The sequence below is a fragment of the Eschrichtius robustus genome, chromosome 14 (assembly GCF_028021215.1).
Source record: "Eschrichtius robustus isolate mEscRob2 chromosome 14, mEscRob2.pri, whole genome shotgun sequence".
Lineage (NCBI taxonomy): Eukaryota > Metazoa > Chordata > Mammalia > Artiodactyla > Eschrichtiidae > Eschrichtius > Eschrichtius robustus.
Genome location: NC_090837.1, coordinates 35,810,859 through 35,836,438, shown reverse-complemented (window position 1 = coordinate 35,836,438; position 25,580 = coordinate 35,810,859). Strand labels below are relative to the sequence as shown.

The following is a 25,580-nucleotide window of genomic DNA, read 5'->3' as shown; positions in this document are numbered from 1 at the left end:
AATAACCCTCTTCACATTAGAAACAGACACAAGGAGACAGCAAAGTATTCTGAATGTCTTTATTTTGGTGTTTATACCTCCTCAGCACTGGATTTAACCATACTGATGTTCAAAATTTGTAAAATGTTGATACTTTTTTCTGCTCATTTAAAATGCCTGCATAATTTATGACACTGGACAGCTACATGAACAAGAATCAAACTGGACTACTTTCTCACACCATATACAAATATAAACTCAAAATGGATTAGACTTAAATGCAATATCTGAGACCATGAAAGTCCTAGAAGATAGCATAGGCAATATGCTCTTTGACATTGGTCTTATAATATTTTTTTTGGCTCTGTCTCCTCAGGCAAGGGAAACAAAAGCAAAAATAAACAAATGGGACTACAGCAAATGAAAAAGCTTTTGTACAGTAAAGGAAACTATCAACAAAATGAAAAGGCCACTTACTGAATGGAAGAAGACATAAGCAAATGATATATCTGATAAGGGGTTAATATCCAAAATATTTTAAAAAGCCTCATAAAACTTAACATCAAAAATCCCCCAAACAACCCAATTAAAAATGAGCAGAGGATCTGAATAGACATTCCCAAAGAAGACATACAGAGGGCCAAAAAGCACATGAAAAGATGCTCAACATCATTAACCATCAGGAAAATGCAAATCAAAACCACAATGAGCTATCACCTCACACCTGTCAGAATATATATTCTCAAAAAGACAAGAAACAACAAGTGGTGGCAAGGATGTGGAGGAAAGGGAACGCTCATGCACTGCTGGTGGGATGTAAATTGGTACAAACACTATGGAAAAGAGTATGGCGGTTCCTCAAAAAATTAAAAATAGAACTACCATACCTTCCAGCAATTCCACTTCTGGGTATTTTTCTGAAGAAAACGGAAACACTAATTCAAAAAGATACATGTGTCCCTATATTCACTGCAGCATTATTTACAATAGCCAAGATATGGAAGCAACCTAAGTTTCCACTGATAGATGAATGGATAAAGAAGATGTGGCATATATATACAATGGACCATTACTCAGCCGTAAAAAGAATGAAGGCTTGTCGTTTGCAACATGGATGAACCTAGAGGGTATTATGCTAAGTGAAATAAGTCAAAAAGAGAAAGACAAATACCATATGATTTCATTTCACTTCTATGTGGAATCTTAAAAACAAAACAAATGAACAAACGTTAACAAAACAGAAACAGACTCATAGATATAGAGAACAAACAGTTGTTTGACAGAGGGGAGCAGGGTCAGGGGTGAGTGAAAGAGGTGAAGGGGATTAAGAGTTACAAACTTCCAGCTACAAAATAAATGAGCCATGGGGATGAAATTATAGCATGGGGAATATAGCCAATAATATTGTAATAGCTTTGCAATGGTGGCAGATGGTAATTAGACTTATCATGGAGATCATTTTGTAATGTATAGAAATATTGAATCACTATGTTGTGCATCTGGAACTAACATAGTGTTGTAGGTCAATTATACTTGAATTTAAAAAATAATAATAAGGGACTTCTCTGGTGGTCCAGTGGTTAAGACTCTGCGCTTCCCATGCAGGGGGCACGGGTTCGATCCCTGGTCAGGGAACTAAGATCCCACATGCCACGCGGCATGGCCAAAAAAAAAGTAATAAATAAAAATAAAATAAAATAAAATGCCTGGTTAATTTATGTTCGCTAGAGCCTATTAGATCCTTGGAATCTAGTATCACACTGGGTATTAAAACCTGAACAGAGGGTTAAAAAGGACAAACAGCATAAAGGGGAAGAATCAGAAAAGAGCTATGAAATGATCTCTTATCATAGCTGGCATGGTGTGTTTCTAAGTGTTTAATATCACTAGTAATCCTTTTTTCAAATGTATGGCCATAGACATGTTCAATTTTAAGTTCATCTGGATATTCAGAGCATAATGTTTTTAATAATCTCCCTGTGTTGGATGCTTGTGCTGCTGTTTGGGTCCATGGCTGCGTTTCCTTTCCTCAGCCCCTGTGGCTCCAGTGTCACACCCCCACTCCTCCCCTCCCACCCTGCATATTGCGGTTACCTCATGCCCTTCACGGGGTTGTTGTTGCAGGGCTCCCACTTGCCAGAGCCAACAATGCTTGACTCTATGTAGTACCCGACCAGCTCCTTAGCATCTTTGGATTCCTCCCACGTAACGACAACTGATGTGTCTGTATTTCTGCACGGGATGATAGTGCTCGGGGGCTTGGGGATGTCTGAGAAAAGAGGGAAATGATGGTCAAGCCCAATGTGGTTTAGAAATTCATTCTTATCACATACGCACAGACATGCACACACATATATAAATTTTACACTAGTAGTCACGTCAAACACACAGTTCTTTTATAATATATTTGTTAAAGCAGAAAGTTTTAAAAAATATTCTAGTTTGGGAGTATAATGAGAAACTAAACACCCAGGAACATACCAACCCCTTCCAGGAAAAAATAATTAGCAATACTGTTGAAACTCCTGGAGAAGAGTACTTTTCATAATAATTCATAATAATGAAAAATTTTAATGTATCAGTCAAGTACAGTCATCAATTACATTTATAATATGAAAAAAGGATGTCATGATTTTTACTTTTGAATATATACGTATTCCAATAAGATTCTTGCTTTGGAATCCTCTCTTGAATTGAAGTTAAATAAGTTTACAGTGGCTCAAGCAAACTCTATACTCACCAAGTTTGTCCTCGACCGTGGTCACTTCCGTTGCCTCGGAGGGCTCACCAACTCCTGCTGAATTGGAACAGCGGACTCGGAAGCGGTAGGATTTCCCCTCAGCCAAGTCAAACAGAGCAAAGCGGGGAGACTTCACAGGGAGCTCCGTGTTCACCTGCTGCCAGTTTTCTGTTCCTGCATCACACTGCAGCCAGAACAGTGGAATCCATTGAAAGCACAGAAAGAATAAACTGGAACGCTAAGCCAGGCATCTTGAAGTTCATTTATCTGCCAACAAACTACTACCTGTTATACAAGTTGGACTGCAAAAGAGATTTGGGGGAAATGGGGTATGAAACATCTGAAGTACACAGGAATATCTAAATCAAATATGGCTGTATTGTTGAACAAATATGCTGCTTTAATACTTCACTTCCTTTTTAACTAAATAAGATCATTGGTCTACTTCCAAAAGTCCCTAATTTATTTAGATGATAGCTTGGGGTCAGATACTATTCTAATTCTTAGGGTAGGTAATTCAATTTAATATGCTGTGTTAGATACTTAAATTTCCATTATGTTGTTATGAACTGTGTTATTTTCATTGCGTTTTATTTAATGTCTCATAACATCATGCAGGTCTGTGCTCATATACCACCTCCTCAGAAAGGCCCACTTGATCACTCTCCTTCCATTACCAATCTGAAAGTTTTATCTGCTCCTTTCCTATCTCTCTCTATCCCTTACTTATTCTGCTTTATTTTTCACCAAAACACTTATCAACACTTGAAATTAAATTATTTATTTGTTGTCTCCTTCATTGGAAAGTAAATTCCAGTGAAACAAGTTCAGGGAGCTGTCTTGTTCACTGCTGTACCCCAGAGCCTGGAATTGTTATCTAGCACATAGTAGATAATCAACACTTTTTTTTCCCTGAATTAATGAATTTTTCTGAATTCTGAATGCATAAAGTTAGTGTAAGATAAAGAAAATGTTTTTGGCCATATTTTAGAATAAATAATGGGGAAAACCAATTTAAAGATATTTTATCCTTGAAATTAAATTGATCTACAGTGACTTTGAAATCCCTGAAAGAAGGATGTGGTGTGTATTTGAGCTTTGGTACAGAATACAGTAAGAAAACTATCAGCAGTCTTCAGTAATCTTTTTTCCCTACTATTCTAACTTTCAGCTCTGCCCAAGGTAGCAGAAGTGACTTTGCTCCAGAACTTCTGAACAGTATTAAGAGACTTTTCTGGAAATCCAAATCTTGTGGTAGACTGACCAGTTGTCAAGAATGATAAATTTGGGGGACAATAAGTTTATTGGTACGTCACTCAGCATAATCTTCATTGACTTGAAATGAGAGGCAATACGGTATGGTGAAAAGAACTCAGAGGCATCGATTCTGGTCCTAGCTTTGGTAACAATGAGATATGTGATCCTGGGAAAGTCACATGAGTGTCATCATCTGTAAAATAAGCAAATTTGACAAGCTAACCTCTGAAGTCCCTTGCAGTGCCTTTTATGATAATGTGTCAGTTGTGCGTGGGAGGGTAGAGAGGATAAATTCCCCCAAACAGTCAATCTGCTCCCCACTGAGGGACAGAATTCTCCCACACTTTTTATCCTTTAGTTTATGGCTTTGATTCATTGTGACATCTTCTCCCCTAGGGAACACATAAACATTTATCAGTCATTTACACTTTCATAATAAAAATAGTAGCTGCATTTCAGTGTGCTAAGGACTTTACCCCATTGTAACTTTTTAATCCCCTCAACTGTGCTCTGAAGTAGGTACTGTGGGGGTAATATTGTGTGATTATTGAGGTTTTCCAGAGGAGACTTAGCCTTGGGAAGGTTGAAAGGCAGCGATGTATAAGAGCTGGATATATGGACCTGAGCCAGACTGCTAGGGTTCAAATCCTAGCTCTGTCTCTTCCTAGTTGTGTGATCTTGGGCAAATTATATACCCCATCTATGCTTCAGTTTCCTCATCTACAAAATAGACATAATGTAAATGAAAGTATTTCCCTCATAGGATTACAGTAAGAATTAAGTGAGTTAACACAGGCAGAGCTTAGAACAGTATCTGGTCCTTGTAAACATTAGCTATTTTCATTCCTTTGATAGAAACAGAGCTACCAAGTAATACAATCCTTGCCTCTGACATGACCAGACTTCTGATAGGGGAATGAGAGAAAGAGCTGAAAACATAAGACATCTGAGGAAAAATTGGGGGGCTGAAAAGAACACAGTAGGATGGAGGGGTTGGGAGTGCTGAGACCCGATTTATCTAATTTCTCTCAATATCAACCATTTCAGAGCTCACAGACATGGCATAACTGGTTGCAAGCCTGTCACCATGACAGGCAAGTTCGTCCTTTATGTGCAAATCCCAGGTAAAGAGTTCCATGAAGAAATGCAAGCACCGGGGTAACCAAATAGGCAGCACTGCTGTAGGCGTGAACATCCTGGGGATGGAAACTCGCCACAGAACAAGAGCATGGGAACATCTCCCTTATGATAGAAGTGTATTAGATAGAAGTGGTTCATCAGAGATAATCTGAGACTTGGCTCAGGAGAACGGTCTAGCATTTGGATAGTTCCTCTGTAAATGTGCCCCAGGTCTCTGGACGTGTGCTGCTCCCCTACTACCTCAACGTCCTGGCCCTTTTGTCTGTCTGCGGTGCCTGTACAGGCCTCTTTACCCACGCTGCACTCATAAATGTCCCTTCTGTTCCATACGAACAGGTGCAGTGCTGGAAGAACATTTAAATTTTAACCTGGCTCACGTATTTAGGTCTGGAAAAACGACAGACTTTCGTGGAGAAATTCAAGTTTATGTGACCCGAGGAGATGCTCAACAGAAGCTAAAGTTGACTCATCTCAAGAAAAGGCCTCGGTAGTAGGTTCTTATTGTGTCATTATTCTAAGAAAGATGGTAATTACTGTCACAGAGCTTATTCAGAACTATCTTCATGGGGAGCATTTCAAAAGGATTCACTGGGGAGGGTGTATCAAACACACCAGGAAGTGAATGTTTATCACTCTTTGTCTTGTCCTCTATTAAAAAAAATAGAGGGAAAAAAATTTTTAATCAAGAATGCTACTCAAGTTATATTTTATTTGAAGCTAATATCTAGAAAATATAAAAATTAATAAAAATATAAATTTTTAGTATTATTTTGGTAAAATCAGACTTTCTTTGAAGATGTCCATATTACACGTTGAAGAGATGATCCACTTACTGTTACCGATTTGTTAGGGAATAAGAAGCAAGTGAGGAATGCTCCTCAAAGATGTGAGTTAAATGTCCTCATCAAAGAAAAGTATGATAATTAATAAAGGGAAACCACAGACCCTAGTGTTTTTAGCTCCAGTATAATTTTCTCAACAGCTGCTAATTAGAGATAATTAAAAGGCCATAAAGATAGTTGAATATTGCTTTTATGTTGTTACCTAATTTGCAGATGTTTGCCTACACCTATATTCCTATGATATCCATTCTCTTGTAATAATTGTCAGGGAAGGTGATCTAATAGGTGTTCTGAAATTGAATGATCAGAGTAGCATTAAAGGTAAAAGAGAGGACTTTAGGAAAACTAATTGAGCTCCATAATATTTTTGCAAAAAAAAAAATGACCTTTTCTATGATTTTGCTATGAAAGCAAAATGTAAATGATACCTTAACATGCTATTACAGAATTTTATAAAAATAAAATATAACGAAAAAGTACAAACGGTTGTTTCATTCATTGTTCTAAAAAATGGGGCATAACTGCCAATAAAAATGTTCTTACATATAAGATAAGATAAACTTATTTTAATTTTTTAAAATTATATCCTAATCAAAACCTTCTTAAAAATGGATTTTGAACCTCAGTTTCAGCACATTCTCTTTAAATGCCCTTTTCCAGTACCAATGATCCCTTTAGGCGTGGACTTCCTCCGCCCACCCAGGGCCCTGTGCCTTGCCTGGCAGGTGCTCCCCTGTGCACTTGCAGCTTGGGTAGCTCTCCCAGATAATGTCTTGTCCGGGTCTTGCTTTTCTCCATTTTCTCAGCATAAATACTTATTAGAACTCCCCTCAAATATGGGTATAGGATAGATTCACATATAATTCTCATCATTCCACCCATTTTAGGCCTTCATTGTATGCTGCCCTCTCCAAGATAACTACAATATAATTGTAAGATATTTGAGGGAAAGAGCTAGCCAGTGTCTTTCTTGATTGTAACCCCTGACCCCACCCTCCCACCGGCACTTAGAGTAGTGCCAGCCAAGCTCGAGGGAGCACGTGAGGACTTTCTGTCTTCACTCTCGCAGCCATTTGAAAATACTGTAACTTCTATTCCTCTCGCCCATCTACCCTTCCTGCAGAAGGACAAGTGCAGAGAGATGAAAAGGCATTTCTACGGCAAGGGAGACAGAAAAAGTGTCAAGAAAACAGTGTCACAGAGGCAATCTACAGTTTCAGGAACATTTCTCTTCTTAGAAGGGTTATGAGTTGGGGTCTGTGGACCTTGTAGGAGTCTATGGGTGACCCTCAGGGATCCATAAACCCCCTGAACTTTCAGGCAAAGTTCTGTGTGATACACATTTTTCTATAGAAATAGTTCACAGTTTATAAGAGTTTAAAAAGTTCAGGACACAATAGAAATTTAATCTCTACTTCCTTAAAGAAATCTTGAGGAAGTGGCAAGAGGTATAATGTTGATCCCAGAGTCTTACCTTTTCTACAAAGTACAGGATGCCCTCATGGCCACGCTGACGGGGGGGTTTCCAGCTCAGCACCACGTAGCTCTGTGTGGCCTCGATGACAGAGAGGTCTGTGGGGGGCCCAGGAACAATACCTTCTGAAAAACAACAGGGAAGAATGAGGGGCACACACTTGGGAAGCCTAGGACACTCAGAGTCACAGAGGGAGGAAGAGCTAATTACTGCTCCACAGTAAAAAGAAGTACCCTTGTCTCTAAAATTCTTCCTAAAACTTTCATTCATTCATTCAGTCATTCAAAGCCACAATTTTACTTTCTTTGCTTGACAATTTTAATTTCCTTACAGTCCTGAAAAACAGTAGCAGTGATACAAGTTATGTTTTCTGCACATCTTACTTTTTTTAAAAAATTTATTTTATGTATTTATTTTTGGCTGCATTGGGTCTTTGTTGCTGTGTGCAGGCTTTCTCTAGTTGTGGCGAGCGGGGGTTACTCTTCATTGTGGGGCGTGGGCTTCTCATCGCGGTGGCTTCTCTTGCTGTGGCTGGCAGGCTCCAGGCGCGCTGGCTCGGTAGTTGTGGCTCATGGGCTTAGTTGCTCCGTGGCATGTGGGATCTTCCCAGACCAGGGCTCAAACCCATGTACCCTGCATTGGCAGGTGGATTCTTATCCACTGCGCCACCAGGGAAGCCCTTCTGCATATCTTAAATCAGCTTTTTGACAGAATATCTTTTCAAGTATGCTTGGGTGGCAAACAACCTTGGAATATAGAAATAGTATATCCTCTAGGTCAGAGAGTTGTTTCTGACCAGAATAGTAAAGATAATGTCTTTCTCCAAGAAACTTTGAGTATATTGGTGAGCAGCTCCCTTCTAAGACTGCGGTTTTCTAAGGGCAAGCTTTCTCAGCTATGACGCAGATCTCTGCGTGGGCAGCGTCCACATGTGTGGCTCCACATCGCCCTGTGGGGCTCAGGGAAGCAGGGGGGCCAGTGAGAACACGAAGCTCATGCTGTCTGCTGTGTTGTGGGTAACAGAGCCCTTTCTCTCTGACCCGGGAGTCTCATGCCTTTTGTCAGCATCTATGAAACTGCTATGAAACTTGCTGGCTCGTAAGTAGGGTAAAGTTTTAGACCCTCCACAGTTCTTGACATTGGAGTGGCCCTTCCATGTGAAACAACTAAAATAATGAGCAAAATATATGAAATGACCACTTATAGACATTGGACATCAATCATCATAGGACAATGATACCCCATAGCTGGAAAATTAGGTGAGCCTTACCACTGTCCCAGCTTACTCTCTGGAGGGAGTTTCAAGGCAGCAGCTCAGGAAGAGAAACCCAGGTAGAGCCTGGCAGTCTCCCTGAGTGGAGGAGAAGAAGCTGGAATTCCAGGGAGGGCAAAGTGTGCACAGAGAGAGTCATGGGGAGGAAAAGGCTTCACAGAGAGAAAGGCTTCAGAGACTTGAGGGGGTCCCTTTGGAGTATTCACCTGGGTATTGATCAGCACATGCATACAAGGAAAGCACCTGAGGCCGGGAACACCCACACAAGAGAACTGGAGGGAACAATTCTCAAAGCTCTCAAAGGACCTGGGAGAGTTCATGTTCCCACCAGCCAGACTGGAAATCTCCTAACTCATGGGGCATCCGGTAGAGTACTCAGAAAGGTACTACCTCTGTAATTCAGCCAAATTACGGCTACACTAAAGGCTGCTCTGATTCCACCAAACAAAAGCAAACCTTGAAAGAATCTAATTGTTTCCCCAGAACAAAGTTCAAGAGTACTTATAGAAATAAAAAAATATCCAGCACCAAACAACATAAATTCAAAATGTCTGGCATCTCATAAAAAAAAAAAAAATGACCAGGGAATTCCCTGGTGGTCCAGTGGTTAGTGCTCTCACTGCCGAGGGCCTGGGTTCAATCCCTGGTCGGGGAACTAAGATCCCAAAAGCCACGAGGCACAGCCAAAAAAAAAAAAAAATCACCAAGTATGCAAAGGAGCAAGAAAATACAACCCATGATGAGGAGAAAAATCAATCAATGAAACAAAACTAGAAATGTCACAAATGATAGAATTAGTAGACAAGGACATAAAGACAGTTATTATAAACATATTCCATATGTTCAAGAGGCTAAAGATTAAAGATGATAATTAAAGACATGGAAAATATAAAAATAATACAAATTAATTTCTAAGATGAAAACTACAAAGTCTTTTACAAAGAATACATTGCCTGGAATTCACAGTAGGTGAGAGGCTAAAGAAGAGAAGAATAGTAAAATTAATGACATAGCAGTAGAAAGTAACACAGAAAGAAAAAAAGACCGAAAGGAAAAATGAACACAGCATCACTGAGCTGTGGTTTCAAGAGGCATGTAATTGGAGTTCCTGAAGCAGAGAAGAGAGAGGGGAGTATAGAAAAAAATATTTAAAGAAATAATGTGAAAAAAATTTTCCAAATCTGATGAAAACCATAAATGCACAGATTCAAGGAACTTGCAAACGCCAAGCACAAGATATGAAGGAAACTACACAAATGCACATCATAATCAAATTCCTAAAGCCAGTGATAAAGGGAATATCTTAAAAGCAGACATGGGAAAAAAAATACATTACATACAGAAAAACACAAATAAGAATGACAGGAAAAAAAATGATAGCAGTCATTCTTACAGTGCAGACCTATATTACAATGGACCAACCTCTAAAGAAAGACTGTCAACCTAGAATTCTATAGCTGGTGAAGATATAGTCCAAAAATGAAGATGAAATACAGACTCTCGCAAACATACAAATAATAAAATAATTCATAACCAGCAGAACTGCTCTACAAGAAATATTAAAGGAAATGCCTTAGGTGGAAAGAAAATCACATTAGATGGAAATCCACATCTACACAAAGAAATAAAGAGCAACAGAAATGGTAAAAATGTGAGTGAATACTGAAAACTTTTTTTGTACTTTTAAAATTTCTTTGAAAGCTTTGTGACTGTTTGAACCAAAATAATAACATCATATCATAGAGTTTATAATATATAAACAAATAAAATACATAACAACACCACCATGGCTAGGAGGGGTAAATGGAATGATACTGCTGTAAGTTCTTATACTACATGTGAAGTAGGATAATATTACTTGAAGGTACATTGTCATATGATGTATATTATAAATTCCAAACTACTATAAAAGAAAAAAATAATTATAGCTAATAAGATAACATAGATAAAATGGAATAATAAAAGATATTTAATCCAAAAGAAAGTAGAAAGAGGGAAAAGAAAGCAAACGAATAGATGGAACGGAGAGAAAACAACTAGCAAGATGGTAGATTTAAATGCAGCCATATCAATAATCACATGAAATGTAACTAGCTCAAACACCCCAATTAAAAGGTAAAGATTACCAGATTGCATAAAAAGGCAAGGCCCAATTATATGCTGCCTACAAGAAACATGATTTAAATACAAAGACACATAGGTTAAAAGTAAAAGGAAGGAAATCATATGTCATGCTAACACTAATCAAAAGAAAGCTGGGGTCATTATATTCATATCAGACAAAACAGATTTCCAAGCAAAAATGCATTACCGTGGATAAAAGGAGTCACTTCCTAATATTAAAGTGGTCAGTGCATAAGAGGATATAACAATAAAAATGTTTATGCATCTAATAACAGAGCCTCAAAACACATGAAACCAAACCTGATAAAACTACAAGAAGCATTTAAATCCACCATTTAGTTGGAGATTTCATCACTATTTTATCAATAATTGATAGAGGGGCTTCCCTGGTGGCACAGTGGTTAAGAATCTGCCTGCCAAAGCAGGGTACACAGGTTCAAGCCCTGGTCCAGGAAGATCCCACATGCCGCGGAGCAACTAAGCCCGTGCGCCACAACTACTGAGCCTGCGCTCTAGAGCCTGTGAGCCACAACTACTGAAGCCTGCGTGCCTAGAGCCCGTGCTCCGCAACAAGAGAAGTCACCGCAATGAGGAGCCCACGCACCGCAGCGAAGAGTAGCCTCCACTGGCCACAACTAGAGAAAGCCTGTGTAGTAACGAAGACCCGACGCAGCCAAAAATAAATAAATTAAGTAAATAAATTAAAAAAAAATAATTGATAGAATGAGTAGATAGAAAATCATGAAGAATAGAAGACTCAACTGAAATCCCAGCAGGTTTTTTTTTTTGTAGAAATTGATAAGCTGATTTTAAATTCTACATGGAAATGCAAAGACTTAGAACAGCCAAAACAACTGTGGGAAAAAAAAAAAAAAGATTAGAGGACTTATACTACCTGATTGCAAAACTGTGAAGCTTTAAAAAAAACATGAAGCTTATAAAAGCTACAGTAATCAAGACAGTGTGGTACTGGTGTAGAGAAAATAAAATTGACCAAGAAAGATTCCAGAAATAGATCCACAAATATACAATCAATTGATTTGGACAATGGTGCCAAGGCAATTCAATGGGAAAAAAATAATCTTTTCAACAGATATTGCTGAAATAACTGGATAACCATATGCAAAATAATAATAACTTAGACCCTTAATCCACACAATATAGAAATAATTTGAAATGGATCATAGATTGAAACGTAAGAGCTAATGCTATAACATGTCTAGAAAAAAAAAAGGGAGAATATCTGAATGAACTTGGATTTGGCAAAGATGTCAAATATGATGCAAAAATGGCACATAAGCACATGAAAAGGTACTCAACATTATTAGGGAAGTGCAAATTAAGACCACCATACACCTACTATGAAATACTACCATGGTACAAAACACCACTATGCACCAATTAGAAAGGCTAAAATTAAAAAGACTGACCATACCACGAACTGGTTACAATGTAGAGCAGCTGAAACTCTGGACTACTGCAGATGGGACTGTAAAATGGTACAACCATTTTGGAAAACAGTTGGCAATTTCTTTAAAAATTAAACAAACATCTATCAGATGACCTATCCATTCAAACCCTGGGTATTTATCCAAGAGAAATGAAAGTGTATGTCCACAAAAACACTTAACAAGGAGGTTCATAGAAGCTTTCAATGGTGAAGGTATAAATAAATTGGAATAAACTGATACATGCATCAATATGGATAAATCTCAAAATAATTATGCTAAGTGAAAGAAACCAGACAAAAATGAGTATGATTCCATTGATCTAAAATTGTGGACAACACAAACGATAGTGACAGAAAGCAGATCAGTGATGGCCTGGAGATGAGGAAGGGGCAGGAGGGAGGTATTACAAAGGGGTATGAGGAAATTTAGGGGTGATGAATAAGTTCATTATTTTGATCACGGTGATGGTTTCACAGGTGTTTGCACATGTAAAATTTATCACATTGCTCATTTTACAGACATGCAGTTTAGTGTATGTCATTATACCTCAATAAAGCTTTAAAAAAAAGCGATTCTCTGACAACATAAGTTACTTCATGATCTCCAAATATTTCAGAATGTTCTTTCCAAAACACTTAAATTATATACACTGCAGCCTCCACAACAAAAGCCAAACTGCATAGCAGAGCACTGGCAATACTATCTGGGGAAAACGTGGTTTTTACCTGTCGGTTCCTCCTCAGTGACAATGATCTGTCCAGTCCAGGGTGCTGAAGGGCGACCTGGCAGAGATAAATACAAAAATCAGAAACATTCACAAATGCAGTTCAGCTGCACTGAGAAATTGGTAAACTGGCTAGATTAGTCCCAAATGGGTTTGTTACTAGTTTACTTATGTACCTTCTTAGTGAGTCTTACCAAGCATGCACATGGTATTTTGGGGAGAGGGGGCACAGTCTCTGTTCTCAAACAACTCACAATCTGCTAGAGTCCATGTTTCCGGAACTGTACTGACACAGACGAGGTAAACAGCCTGTGTTCATACACTGTTCCCCATGTATCTCCTGAAACACGTAGGCTCTCTCACCCTTCTTGAGAGATAGCATTTAATTGGGAGAAACCTTTCAGGAACAATTGTAAGCCGGGCCGTTATTTATGTCATAATGAAGATGAAAGAGGAAGGGGCACTGATCCTGCAGTAAAGCTCAATGAAAGCAATTTCTTTCCATTAATTTTGAAAGTGTTATTTACAAAGGAAAGCAGTTTAGATCCCGAGTAAGGAAAATGAGTGAGACAGGCAGTATAAAGTTAAAGAGGAAATTCATTTCTGTGATATCAGAAAGACATCAGAAAGAGAGAATGATTCAACTCCTGCTTCAAGTGAGGGACTTTTCACCAGAGTGTGTGCAAAAACAGAAAGGTGATAAGCAAGATAACTCATTTTCAATCCCAACAAATCTTACTTTCATTGAAATTTATTAAAGAGGAGTAAATGAAAGTATGAGATGGAATTAGGAAAGAGGGAGGGAAGTTGGACAGTGGGTGAAAAGTGATTGGAGAGTAATCAAGGAGCCTGATTAGAAAAGTCTCCAGAGAGAAGGTGACATTATTTTACTTAGATTTTTATGATGCCACTACATGTACTTAAGGTCAAGAATAACACTGAAAATGTAATAAATGGCATAGACCAGTAGTCCTCAACTAGGGTGATTTTGCTCCCCAGGGACATGTGGTAATGTCTGGAGACAATTTTGATTGTCACGACGGGGGTTGGGGGGGAGGAGGGTGGGGAGGAGGGGTGTGGGGACCATAGGCATCTAGCGAGTAGAGGCCAGGGATGCTGCTAAACATCTTACAACGCACAGGACAGCCCCCTACAACATAGAATTACCTGGCCTAAAATGTCAATAGGGCCAAGGTTGAGAAATCTGGTATAGACTGAAATATGAAATTCCAACAATTCTTTTAATGACATTTTATGGTCCCTATTATTAAGGATGCCATATTGGTTCCTATGAAACAAATGCAGAGCATAATTCATGTACCACAATTTTGACATTGAGACTTGGAGGCTAAATATATGAAAAGATTATTTTTGACTCTCTAACACAGAAACCCGAGTACAGTTCAGACACGATGTGTCGTAAATGTGTTTTTCCTTTGATATAAAGAAATTCACAGTGTTGAGTATTAATGCTCTAAGGGATAAATTCAAGATTAAGAAAACTACCTTACAATTTTAAGAAAATGAACCAGAAAGAAAAGTATATTTGAACTGTGCTAATAAAATGAAAAAAAAAAAAAAAAACAACCTCTCCAGCCTCTTGGTTTTCATATTTCATTTCAAACACAATGCCTGGAACTCAGTCAAATAAGGCAAAGTTTTCTGAATCAAATAAAAATAACATAAAATAAAGCCCTTAGTGAACAGATGAGTCAAAAAACAAATACTTTTTTGTTTTTGTCTTTTTTCCCCCTGGATTTCTCTGATCAGTAAAGGATTTCTTATTCTCTTCTCCCTCTAGTGGAGGGTGGAGGAATAACCTTTCAATAGGATCTATTTCAGGCATATAAAAAAAAATTCAAGATGATCCTGAAAAATGAAAAATGCTTACTTTTAAGTCTAGCTTTCTCAGCTGGATCCAGAGCAGCCACAGGCTCGGAAACACGAGAGGGGAGACCTATTCCAGTTTTGTTCACAGCTCGAACTCGGAATATGTAAGAACGACCTTCTATCAATCCAGTGACTGGGAAACGAGCAAACTTCACAGGTGTGTCATTGCACTGAGACCAGCTGTCTGTGCCCACCTCACACCTAAGGGAGAGAGAGTGATGGACAAAATGGAAAAAAACGGAGTTGGAGGAATCAGACTCCCTGACTTCAGACTATACTACAAAGCCACAGTAATCAAGACAATACAGTACTGGCACAAAAACAGAAATATAGATCAATGGAACAGGATAGAAAGCCCAGAGATAAACCCACGTACCTATGGTCAACTAATCTATGACAAAGGAGGCAAGGATACACAATGAAGAAAAGACAGTCTCTTCAATAAGTGGTGCTGGGAAAACTGGAGAGCTGCATGTAGAAGAATGAAATTAGAACACTCCCTAACACCATACACAAAAATAAACTCAAAATGGATTAGAGGCCTAAATGTAAGACTGGATACTATAAAACTCTTAGAAGAAAACATAGGAAGCACACTCTGACATAAATCACAGCAAGATCTTTTTTGATCCACCTCCTAGAGTAATGGAAATAAAAACAAAAATAAACAAATGGGAACTAATGAAACTTAAAAGCTTCTGCAAAGCAAAGGAAACTACAAACAAGATGAAAAGACAACCCTCAGAATGGGAGAAAATATTTGCAAACAAATCAACGGACAAAGGGTTAATCTCCAAAATATATAAACAGCTCATGCAGCTCAATATTAAAAAAACAAACAACCCAATCCAAAAATGGGCAGAAGACCTAAATAGACATTTCTCCAGAGAAGACATACAGATGGCCAAGAATCACATGAAAAGCCTCTCAACATCACTAATTATTAGAGAAATGCAAATCAAAACTACAATGAGGTATCACCTCACACCAGTTAGAATGGGCATCATCAGAAAATCTACAAACAACAAATGCTGGAGAAGGTGTGGAGAAAAGGGAACCCTCTTGCACTGTTGGTGGGAATGTAAATTGATACAGCCACTATGGAAAACAGTATGGAGGTTCCTTAAAAAATGAAAAATAGAATTACCATATGACCCAGCATTCCCACTACTGGGCATATACCCAGAGAAAAACATAATTCAAAAAGACACATGCACCCCAATGTTCATTGCAGCACTATTTACAATAGCCAGGTCATGGAAGCAACCTAAATGCCCATTGACAGATGAATGAATAAAGAAGATGAGGTACATATATACAATGGAATATTACTCGGCCATAAAAAGGAATGAAATTGGGTCATTTGTAGAGACGTGGATGGATCTAGAGACTGTCATACAGAGTGAAGTAAGTCAGAAAGAGAAAAACAAATACCGTATATTAATGCATATATGTGGAACCTAGAAAAATGGTACAGATGAACCAGTTTGCAGGGCAGAAATAGAGACACAGATGTAGAGAACAAACATATGGACACCAAAGGGGGAAAGTGGCGGGGTGGGTGGTGGTGGTGGGATGAATTGGGAGATTGGGATTGACATATATACACTAATATGTATAAAATAGAGAACTAATAAGAACCTGCTGTATAAAAAAATAAATAAAATAAAATTCAAAAATTCAAAAAAAAAAGAATCTTACTAGATTTGTAAAAAAACGGTGCATTTACATAGAGGGATACTTTTACAAAGGTAGATAGTTATGTTTTTAATTAAAATACAGATGCATATTTTTAAAAAAAGAATATATCTAAAACTTCACAGTTCATCATTATTCAATGATGAAATAACGTGGAAACATTTAGTGTATGGTTAAATAAAGTATAATCTATTATAAATATTTCTCTAGTTGGTACTGAGCCCAGTAGGCATATACTTACTTACTGCTATAAATATTAAGTTTAATCCACCTTGGTACAAACCTGTCATACTACAGTGGCATAGATTATCTGCCCCTAGTGGTTTTTACAGTCAGGGTTTATTACTCAAAAATGGAAGAGAATTGGAGCAACTATTTGAAAAGAAACTAAGTCAGACAATAATGTATTTAGGTCAATAATCTAAATTTGTTTCTAAATTGGCCAAGCTCACTGGATAATTCATATGTAAGACCCATTTACTATAAATATAAAGCCTCTAAGTTTTGGAGAATGTAAACAGCAACGATTTGTAGATAAAACACAGTTTAATACTATGGATATTTGTTATTTCTTTGTCAAACTTGAATCCTGTGATATAAATGAGATTTTGTTAGTATTCTTAGAGTATTATTCTTTAAATTAATTAATATTCTTAAATTACTGACATACTAAGAATATGGACATTAAGTATATTGAATACCAGCTATTTCATTTCTAAAGTGGCCTCTATTAGGTGAACAAATTCATAATATTCTTGCCAAATTAGTGACTTGGGTTGGTAGTACAATTTAAGGATTATCTTTGGAATTTAGGTAAACAGGTAGGTATGTGTATATACATATATATATACATACACACCAGACAGAGACAGAGACACAGAGAAAAGAGGGAGAGGAGACCAGTAAAGAAAACACTTCACCTAGAAATGGTAGGAGAAATCAAGCATGTGTCTCTATGGCCAAATCACTTTAACTGAAGTTAGACTAAGTACTAACTTATCAATAAAATATCCCAGAATAGGACTCCCTCCATCCACAGCCGGCTGTTTCCAAGAGATGGTGATATAATCTTTGTTGGCATCCAAGGACACCACATCCAAGGGAGAGGCTGGGGCTCCTTCAATCTCTGCATCAGCATCTGTGGGGATACAGAAGGATCCTGTTAACCCTCTCAGATGTGGTCTGTCAGCCCCAAAGGCCAAGGTCTTAGTGCAGACATTTCTTACCACACCACTGCAGTGGCTATATCTTTGGCCCCAGTCGAGCAATCTTCAATTTTGTAATTTGCTTACCAAAATAACAATGTGTGCTTTTCACCATCAGTACAAGGAACATTATGCTAGGAAGGGCTCTGAAAAGGACCCATGACCTCTGCCTCATGGCCCTTGCCTGCCCAAAATGTTCTAAAAGAAAATAAATAAGGACACGTTGAGGACTGCTATCAGAAAAGTCTGATGTAAGTTATGTCAGGAAGTCTGTTCTTAAGATAATTATTGTGCAGTGTTACTCGGAAACTATGAATGGCCCCAAAGGGGAACAAACAGCCCCTTCTGTCACCTTCTAGATACATCCACAAGAGAAGAAGAACCAAGAAGCTTTGCCCATCCCTATGCTGGGACCACCATTTTGGAAGAGAAACAAAAACATTCATTTTAATTAAATGTTTGTTCCCAAGCTGCAGATCCTTGCAAAAGTAACTCTGATGAAATAGCCACATCTGAGCTTAGTTTATCTGAGTTTAGTAAAAGTCTAAGATTATACAAGAAACAAGAGTTCAGTGACTGTTCATGAAATGGGATCCTCTGACAGTGGGTCCCCTCAGCAGTGTGTGTACAGATAAATTAGTGACTCAGGGGTGTTTTTAGAAGGAAAGGAAGGGGAATGAAAATAACCAGATAGTGGCCTTTTAAGTGAAAATAATTAAGATAAGAGTCAGAGTCCCAAGGGGAAGGGAACCACATTTGCCAATTCCTCTTGACATCTGGTCAACCCTTTAACAACCGGAATTAGTAGGAGAGGAGGCTGAGACATGTAGGAGCCACTCACGCAGGGAAAACACTCTTGCTGACTGAATAATAAACACTTTCTTTTCCTATGATCTACACTTCTGTAACTCTAAGTTACTGAAACATTTGCTAACAGGGCTGTGCATTATCTGTGAAGATCTTAAATCACTTTGGTTTTGAACATTCTGTTTCTTGCCCCATGAACCTGCATGAACCCATGAACCCGCAGGATAATATCTCCTGCATAAGTGCTATAGGAGAGTGTAACCAAATCATCATGCCTAAAACAATGCAGAGTTCCTGCATGCCACACAACGGCAAATGGGCATTTTGGTGGGGAGAAACTTTTTTCCTTTTAGGCTTTCAGAGCACTGGAAGGTGGGGAGAAGGTCTGCTGATGGTGAAGGTGGAGCAGAGCTAGGATGGAGGTGGAGATGCTGAAGTTAACAGACCTAATAGCTGCTCACCTGCGAGGGGGACAGCTGGCAACCTCTAGCCATGTCCCTTTTTAGCAAAAAGCCCATAATGTAACAACCAGCAACGTTGGTGTTGATAGATAAATCCATTGTATGTAACAGAGCCTGGCAGACAGCAGACATTTAGGGAGCCATTTCTCAGCATTTCCATAAAATTGCTTGGAATATGCCATTTGCCATTTGGACTTGACAATCTTTCAAAACACGGTTTTGTATAGCAGCTGCTGGAAGCCAAATCCGAATACCATGCTGTATTGCTTCACACTTGTGCTCTTGGCTCCCAGCAGCTGCTACAGAGCGTCTGGCCCACAGCACCCACTTGGGCAACGTCAGTCCTCTTCTTAGCCTCTGCCCTTCCTTCTCCCAACCCTCCAAATAGTCAAACTTTTTGTAGCTTTGATGAATTAGGCCAAAGACTAGCCTGCTACTCTTTATATTCTGACCTCTGACACAGGCTATTTAATAACCTTTATCAAAATGTAAGTAATTTTATTGTTTATCTTTATTATAAAAGTAGTGTCTGCTTGTAAAATACATGATAATAAAAAATACATGTTAAAATCCCTCTTAATTCCATAACTCAGAGATTACTAACATATTTGCCTAGATTTTTCTAGATTTTTTCCCCTATATTTATAAACTCAAAAGTAATTGTTTTTCACAACAATGTAAATCAACTATACTCCAATTTTTTAAAAAAGTGATTGTTTTTTAAATAAAAGTGGGATTGGGGTTCCCTGGTGGCGCAGTGGTTGAGAATCTGCCTGCCAATGCAGGGGACACGGGTTCGAGCCCTGGTCTGGGAAGATCCCACATGCCGCGGAGCAACTAGGCCCGTGAGCCACAATTAACTGAGCCTGCGTGTCTGGAGCCTGTGCTCCACAAGAAGAGAGGCCGCGATAGTGAGAGGCCCGCGCACCGCGATGAAGAGTGGCCCCCGCTTGCCACAACTAGAGAAAGCCCTCGCACAGAAACGAAGACCCAACACAGCCATAAATAAATAAATAAATAAATTAATTAAATAAAAGTGGGATTGGACTATATAGTTTCATGTAAACTGTTTTTCTGATATATTTTCATATTAGTAAGTATACATCATTAGTTTTCATTGCTGTGCAGTATTTGTGTGTTTATATGGAATATTTATTATACTTTATTTTCAGTTCCCATTGGTGGATATCTAGATTCCTTCCAGATTTTCCCCCAAACAAACATTTTTTTCAGCTTTGTCCACTTAAATTCCTAGAACTAGAATCGCTGGGAAATGCGCGCTGTTGATACATAGTGGCAAAACACCCTGAGAAAAGCTAAACCGATTTACACTCACCAGCAATGTGTAGGAGTGCTGGTCCCTCCGTTCCTTCATCCCAATGGATTTTAAAACCTTGTAAATCTTTTCAGTGTGATAGATTAATTTTATTGCTTTGATTACTAGTGAAAACTCTTTCATAATTTATTTTTCATTTGTAATTCTTTTTTCATGACATTTATATCCCATCCTTTATCACTGTATCATCTTTCTTTCCTCCCTGCCATGTGTGTGGGAAGGGGAGGAAAGAATATATAAAAGTCTAGAAGAATATGTGATAAAATGATAACTTCAGGTATCTCTGGATGTTAGACTTACGATGGCTTTTCTTTTTTTCTTATTTATATTATCTATTTTTTCAGAAAGAACACATATTATGTATGTAATAAAAAAACTGGCCAAATATGTACAGCTCTGGAATGTGTTTCTGCAGACATATGGTGCCTTCTACACTGATCATTCTGGTTCAGAAGCTATTTTCTAAGCAGCAAAATACCAGAGCTCTGACAAATGCATTGAAATGGCCTCATGCAGCTCAAAGTTTAAAAAAAAAAAACACCATAAAATGTCACTTAAAACACTTTGGCAGTTTCTCAAAAAGTTAAACACAAATTTAACATACGACCCAGCAATTCCACTTGTAGCTATCTACCCAAGAGAACTGAAAACCTAGGTCCATGAATAGGAACACAAATGTTCATAGCAGCATTATTCATAATAGTCAGAGAGTGGAAACAATCCAACTGTCCATCAACTGGTGAATGGACACACAAAATGAGGCATATCCATACGGTGCAATATTAGTCAGCAATAAAAAGGAACAAAGTACCAACATAAAGAACCTCAAAACATAGGCTCATGAAAAACGACAAAAGTAAAAGATCACATATTATATCCAGAAATGTTCAGAAAAGACAGTTTATAGAGGCAGGGAGTAGGTTAGTGGCTGTCTGGGGGCTAGACTGGGGATGGGAGTGTGGAAGGGGCACAAGAAATCTCTTTGGGGTGAAGGGGATGTTCTAAGCTGGATTGTAGATGGTGGGTGCACAGCTCTATGAATATTCTGAAAAGCACTGTCCACTTAGCATGGTTGACTCTTACGGTGCGTAATTATATCTCAATAAAGATTTTTTTAAAAGAATCTAAAATGTATCATTTAAAATAAACTTACAGGGGAAATCTTTTTCTAAAAGTTAAATTCACAACTCCATTTCTGAAATTTGTCTTTGCAATTTTGTCTTCCCCATGAATCTTTTCAATTCTCTCACATCAACATCTGATACATTTTAGAATCTTCCCTTATTTTGTGGATATGAAAACTGGCTTAATGATAAATTTCAATCCCTTCCCCCTGTCTGTGGTTGGTCATCTGAAGTCTGGCCTCAACCTGCAGAGAGCCACGACTCTGGATGTGGGCACTGAGAAATGTTGCTGAGGAAACCCTGGACTGTGTCAGAGTTCCCAGAAAAAGTCCACAAAGGGAATCCTCAAGGCATAACTTAAGTGTTTCTTGAGTCACCAGAGATACTCTTTGGTTCAGGTCAGACTGAGAGCAGAGGCAAAGACTCTGTTTGCTTTCAGTTATCATCTGGCCAGGTCTATCCGGGTGCTTTGTTTAAACAAACATACTTGCTGGTAACTTCCAGGAGGTCCATTTTTACTGCAACTGACCCAGAGGGCTACGCTTCTTTTCCCCTCGCAAGATCCGACTTTTCCCAAATGCTTTTGTGTAGGAGGAAGTCTGACCCAGTTTTCAGCTGGCATAGATATTCGTGCATCTTTATCAGTTGCAAATCCGTGGCAGAATTCAATGATCATTTGTTATTGTTCAGTACTGGTGTGGTATATAGACTGCTGTCTCTCCCCAGTATCCATTCCTCCTGTTTCCTTTTAGTACCAGAACCCCTGAGCTTCTGCAGGCAACATGTTGCCCAGCTTCCCTCCCTGTGGATGTGTGGTAGAGTGTTCACCATGCAGAAGTGATGTGTGCGTCCCCGCATCTCTGCCCTTCCCACAGGCTGGAACGGGAACACAGGACAGCACCACGGGGGCAGTGGAGCAACAACATAGATGGGAGCCAGGACTCTGAATGACTGAGTTGAGCAGAACCACCTGGACCACCTTCCTACCTCTGGATTGATGGACATAGGACAGAAATAAACTTTTTTTTAAAATTTCATTTCAGCAGCTTAACCTATTCCCTAATTAAAATCCTGGGTTAGCCATCAGAAGGCCTGTATCCTAGTCCCACTTCTGCTTCTAACTGTGAGGCTTTTGGTAAATCATGTTACTTTCCTGAGTTTTAGTTTTTGCATCTTAAAATTAAGGGGAGGGATTTCCCTGGTGGCGCAGTGGTTAAGAATCCGCCTGCCAATGCAGGGGACATAGGTTTGAGCCCTGGTCCGGGAAGATCCCACATGCTATGGAACAACTAAGCCCATGCGCCACAACTACTTAGGCTGTGTGGCACAACTACTGAAGCCCATGCACCTAGAGCCCGTGCTCTGCAACAAGAGAATCCACTGCAATGAGAAACCCGTGCACCGCAACAAAGAGTAGCCCCCACTCACTGCAACTAGAGAAAGCCCGCGTGCAGCAACAAAGACCCAATGCAGCCAAAAATAAAAAATAAATAAGTAAATAAATAAATTTATAAAAAAAAAATTAAGGGGAATCCTAACATTTTTGTGTGCCTTAGACTCCTTTGGCAAAGTGGTAAAGAAAACCTAGAGGGCCCTTCTCAGAACAATGTTTTTAAATGCATAAAATAAAATAAAATACATGAGCTTACCAAAGAAACTAATTATACTGAAGTACAGTTATAATCACAGACCCCTTGGGAGTCTGTGGACCCCAGTTAAGGACACCTGCATGACCTCTAATGTTCCACCCTCATCAAAACACCCAGGAGTTTATGGTTCTATTTAATGTATAAGAGATAAAAAATTAGCAAGTCTACCTGTATTGTTTATATGTTTATTTTCTGTATATTGTGACGTTTTGACATCTTAAAAGCCTTTCTGGGTAGGGAGAGATTGTCTGCGCCCACCCCCGGGGGCTAGCCAATTTTAACCCGTCCAGAGCTCACCTCCTCCATCTGGCCCGCGTACCCCAGGAGGAAATATTCCTCTGCCTTAATCATCTCAGCACCAGGGACCAGACAACTAAGCACGACCCCTGTAGCTTAGGGTCTGCTGAAGTTGTTCACACCAGCCAGTCCTGAACTGTTTACCCCGCCCTGCCATGCCTTTTCCACGGGAGCTCCAATACAGACTGCGGTCTAAGCTCTCCCTCTGCCTCTTCTGCCTCCTGACCAACCAGTAGTGCCTTTGCTTCCCCATGTGGCCCTGGGTGGTTCTCTAGGACCTATGAGTATAATACACTCTTTTCCTGAGCCCCTCCTCTGTCTCCTCGTGTGGCCACACCTGACTGACCATCACGTAAAAGAACACAGAGCACTGCCTTTGTGGCCTGGAAGTGTTCATCGTCTTCCAGATGATCTGGATCTCATGTAGAAATAACATTCCCACTTGTACATGTCTGACCTGCTAGAGACATCGCTGAAAAAAGAAAGACTCCTAAAACCAACAGTTATAGTTTGTCTTAAGAATTCAGTTGTAGTTGGGGGCTTCCCTGGTGGCGCAGTGGTTGAGAGTCTGCCTGCCAATGCAGGGGACACGGGTTCGAGCCCTGGTCTGGGAAGATCCCACATGCCGCGGAGCAACTAGGCCCGTGAGCCACAATTACTGAGCCTGCGCGTCTGGAGCCTGTGCTCCGCAACAAGAGAGGTCGCGATAGTGAGAGGCCCACGCACCGCGATGAAGAGTGGCTCCCACTTGCCACAACCGGAGAAAGCCCTCGCACAGAAACGAAGACCCAACACAGCCAAAAAAATAAAAAAATAAATATAGTTAAAAAAAAAAAGAATTCAGTTGTAGCATCTTGTTTCCTAGTTCATTAAAACTAAAGCTATAAAGAAAAGGCCTGTAATGAAGTAATAAATTTGCTCTCCAAAGTAGATATTCAAGAGTGAGTCCCCATCACTCTTTTATTGTAGCTTCTTCAGACTGAGACGGCTTTTTGCATCACTAGGATTTAGCCTCTCTACTCAGACACCTACAGAGCACTGCTCGGGGGGCTCGTTGAAGATGAGGAAAGTACTGACACTAGTGACAGTAATATAGTCTGGAAACTGGTCACCTTCCAACTGGTGCTTTCAGGGTTAAATTTTTACATTGGCTCTTTCATCGTTACCAAAAATATGTTTGGATAGATTGACATGGCCTCGGTGTTTTAAATATTCTCAGATGTTCTGCTTTTTGCTAGGTCTTACCTCGAACAAAGACGTAAGCACTGTGTTGTTCATAATAGTCTCCCATTCGTACACGGATTTTGTAGAGACCTTCATCTTCCTTGTTGAGATGAGAAAATGTTAGTGTTGCCCGATCTCCACTCCAGTGTGTTTGCACCCACTTTGATGGAGAAACAGGAGCCCCTAGGGAACAAAAGTAAGCAAATTAACTGATTTCTTTCTCATTACTCTCTTCTTCCTCCTTCCCCTCCACTCTTCCCTCCCCCCAATTCTCTCTCTCTCTCTCTCTTTATTCCTCTTCTTCTATATTGAATGCTATCTGAATATTAGAGGAAGTCTATAGGGCTTTGAGTCATTCTGCCATGTTTATATTGGTTAAAATGTTAGAGCAGAAGTGAGGGGGGACCAGGGCCAGATACATAATCTGCAGGGCCCAGTGCAAAACGAAATTACAAGACCCCTTGCTCAAAAAAGCAGAGAAAAAAAACACAGTCAAGGTACTAAAATATAAGGCTTTGTCCTCTAAAAATAGTTTATTACTTATAAAACATGATAGGGTAATACAAATTGCAAAAAATAATATTTTCATGCCATAATTTTACATACAAAAATAATACTTTATTAATGTGATATGTTGATTGATAATACGATATTTTTTACTTACTTTTCTGCAAACTCAGTTACTTTTAGTAACTTCATTTTAAATTGATATAACTGAAAGCAACATCAGTCACTCTTTGCAAATGCAAGATCATAAATTAGTTTTGATTATTTTTATTTTAAGAAGGATCTTTCTGCTGATGCAACTATTAATGCAGGTGTTAAGAGTATTACATAGTCATAGTAATATATAGTTTTATACATTATAGTATTACATAGTTATGG

General features: G+C 39.0%; 1 protein-coding gene across 1 annotated transcript in view; it reads right to left on the bottom strand.

The window, feature by feature from the left end:
- Positions 1–25,580, bottom strand: part of MYOM1 (myomesin 1) — a 137,248-nt gene that overhangs the window by 60,999 nt on the left and 50,669 nt on the right. Inside the window, exons 10-16 of the mRNA XM_068562692.1 lie at positions 24,717–24,878; positions 17,589–17,730; positions 14,896–15,095; positions 13,006–13,062; positions 7,433–7,557; positions 2,720–2,903; positions 2,074–2,248 (exon numbers count right to left, since the gene is read on the bottom strand). Coding sequence (XP_068418793.1) covers positions 2,074–2,248; positions 2,720–2,903; positions 7,433–7,557; positions 13,006–13,062; positions 14,896–15,095; positions 17,589–17,730; positions 24,717–24,878 — 1,045 coding nt within the window. The remainder of the gene's footprint in view (positions 1–2,073; positions 2,249–2,719; positions 2,904–7,432; positions 7,558–13,005; positions 13,063–14,895; positions 15,096–17,588; positions 17,731–24,716; positions 24,879–25,580) is intronic.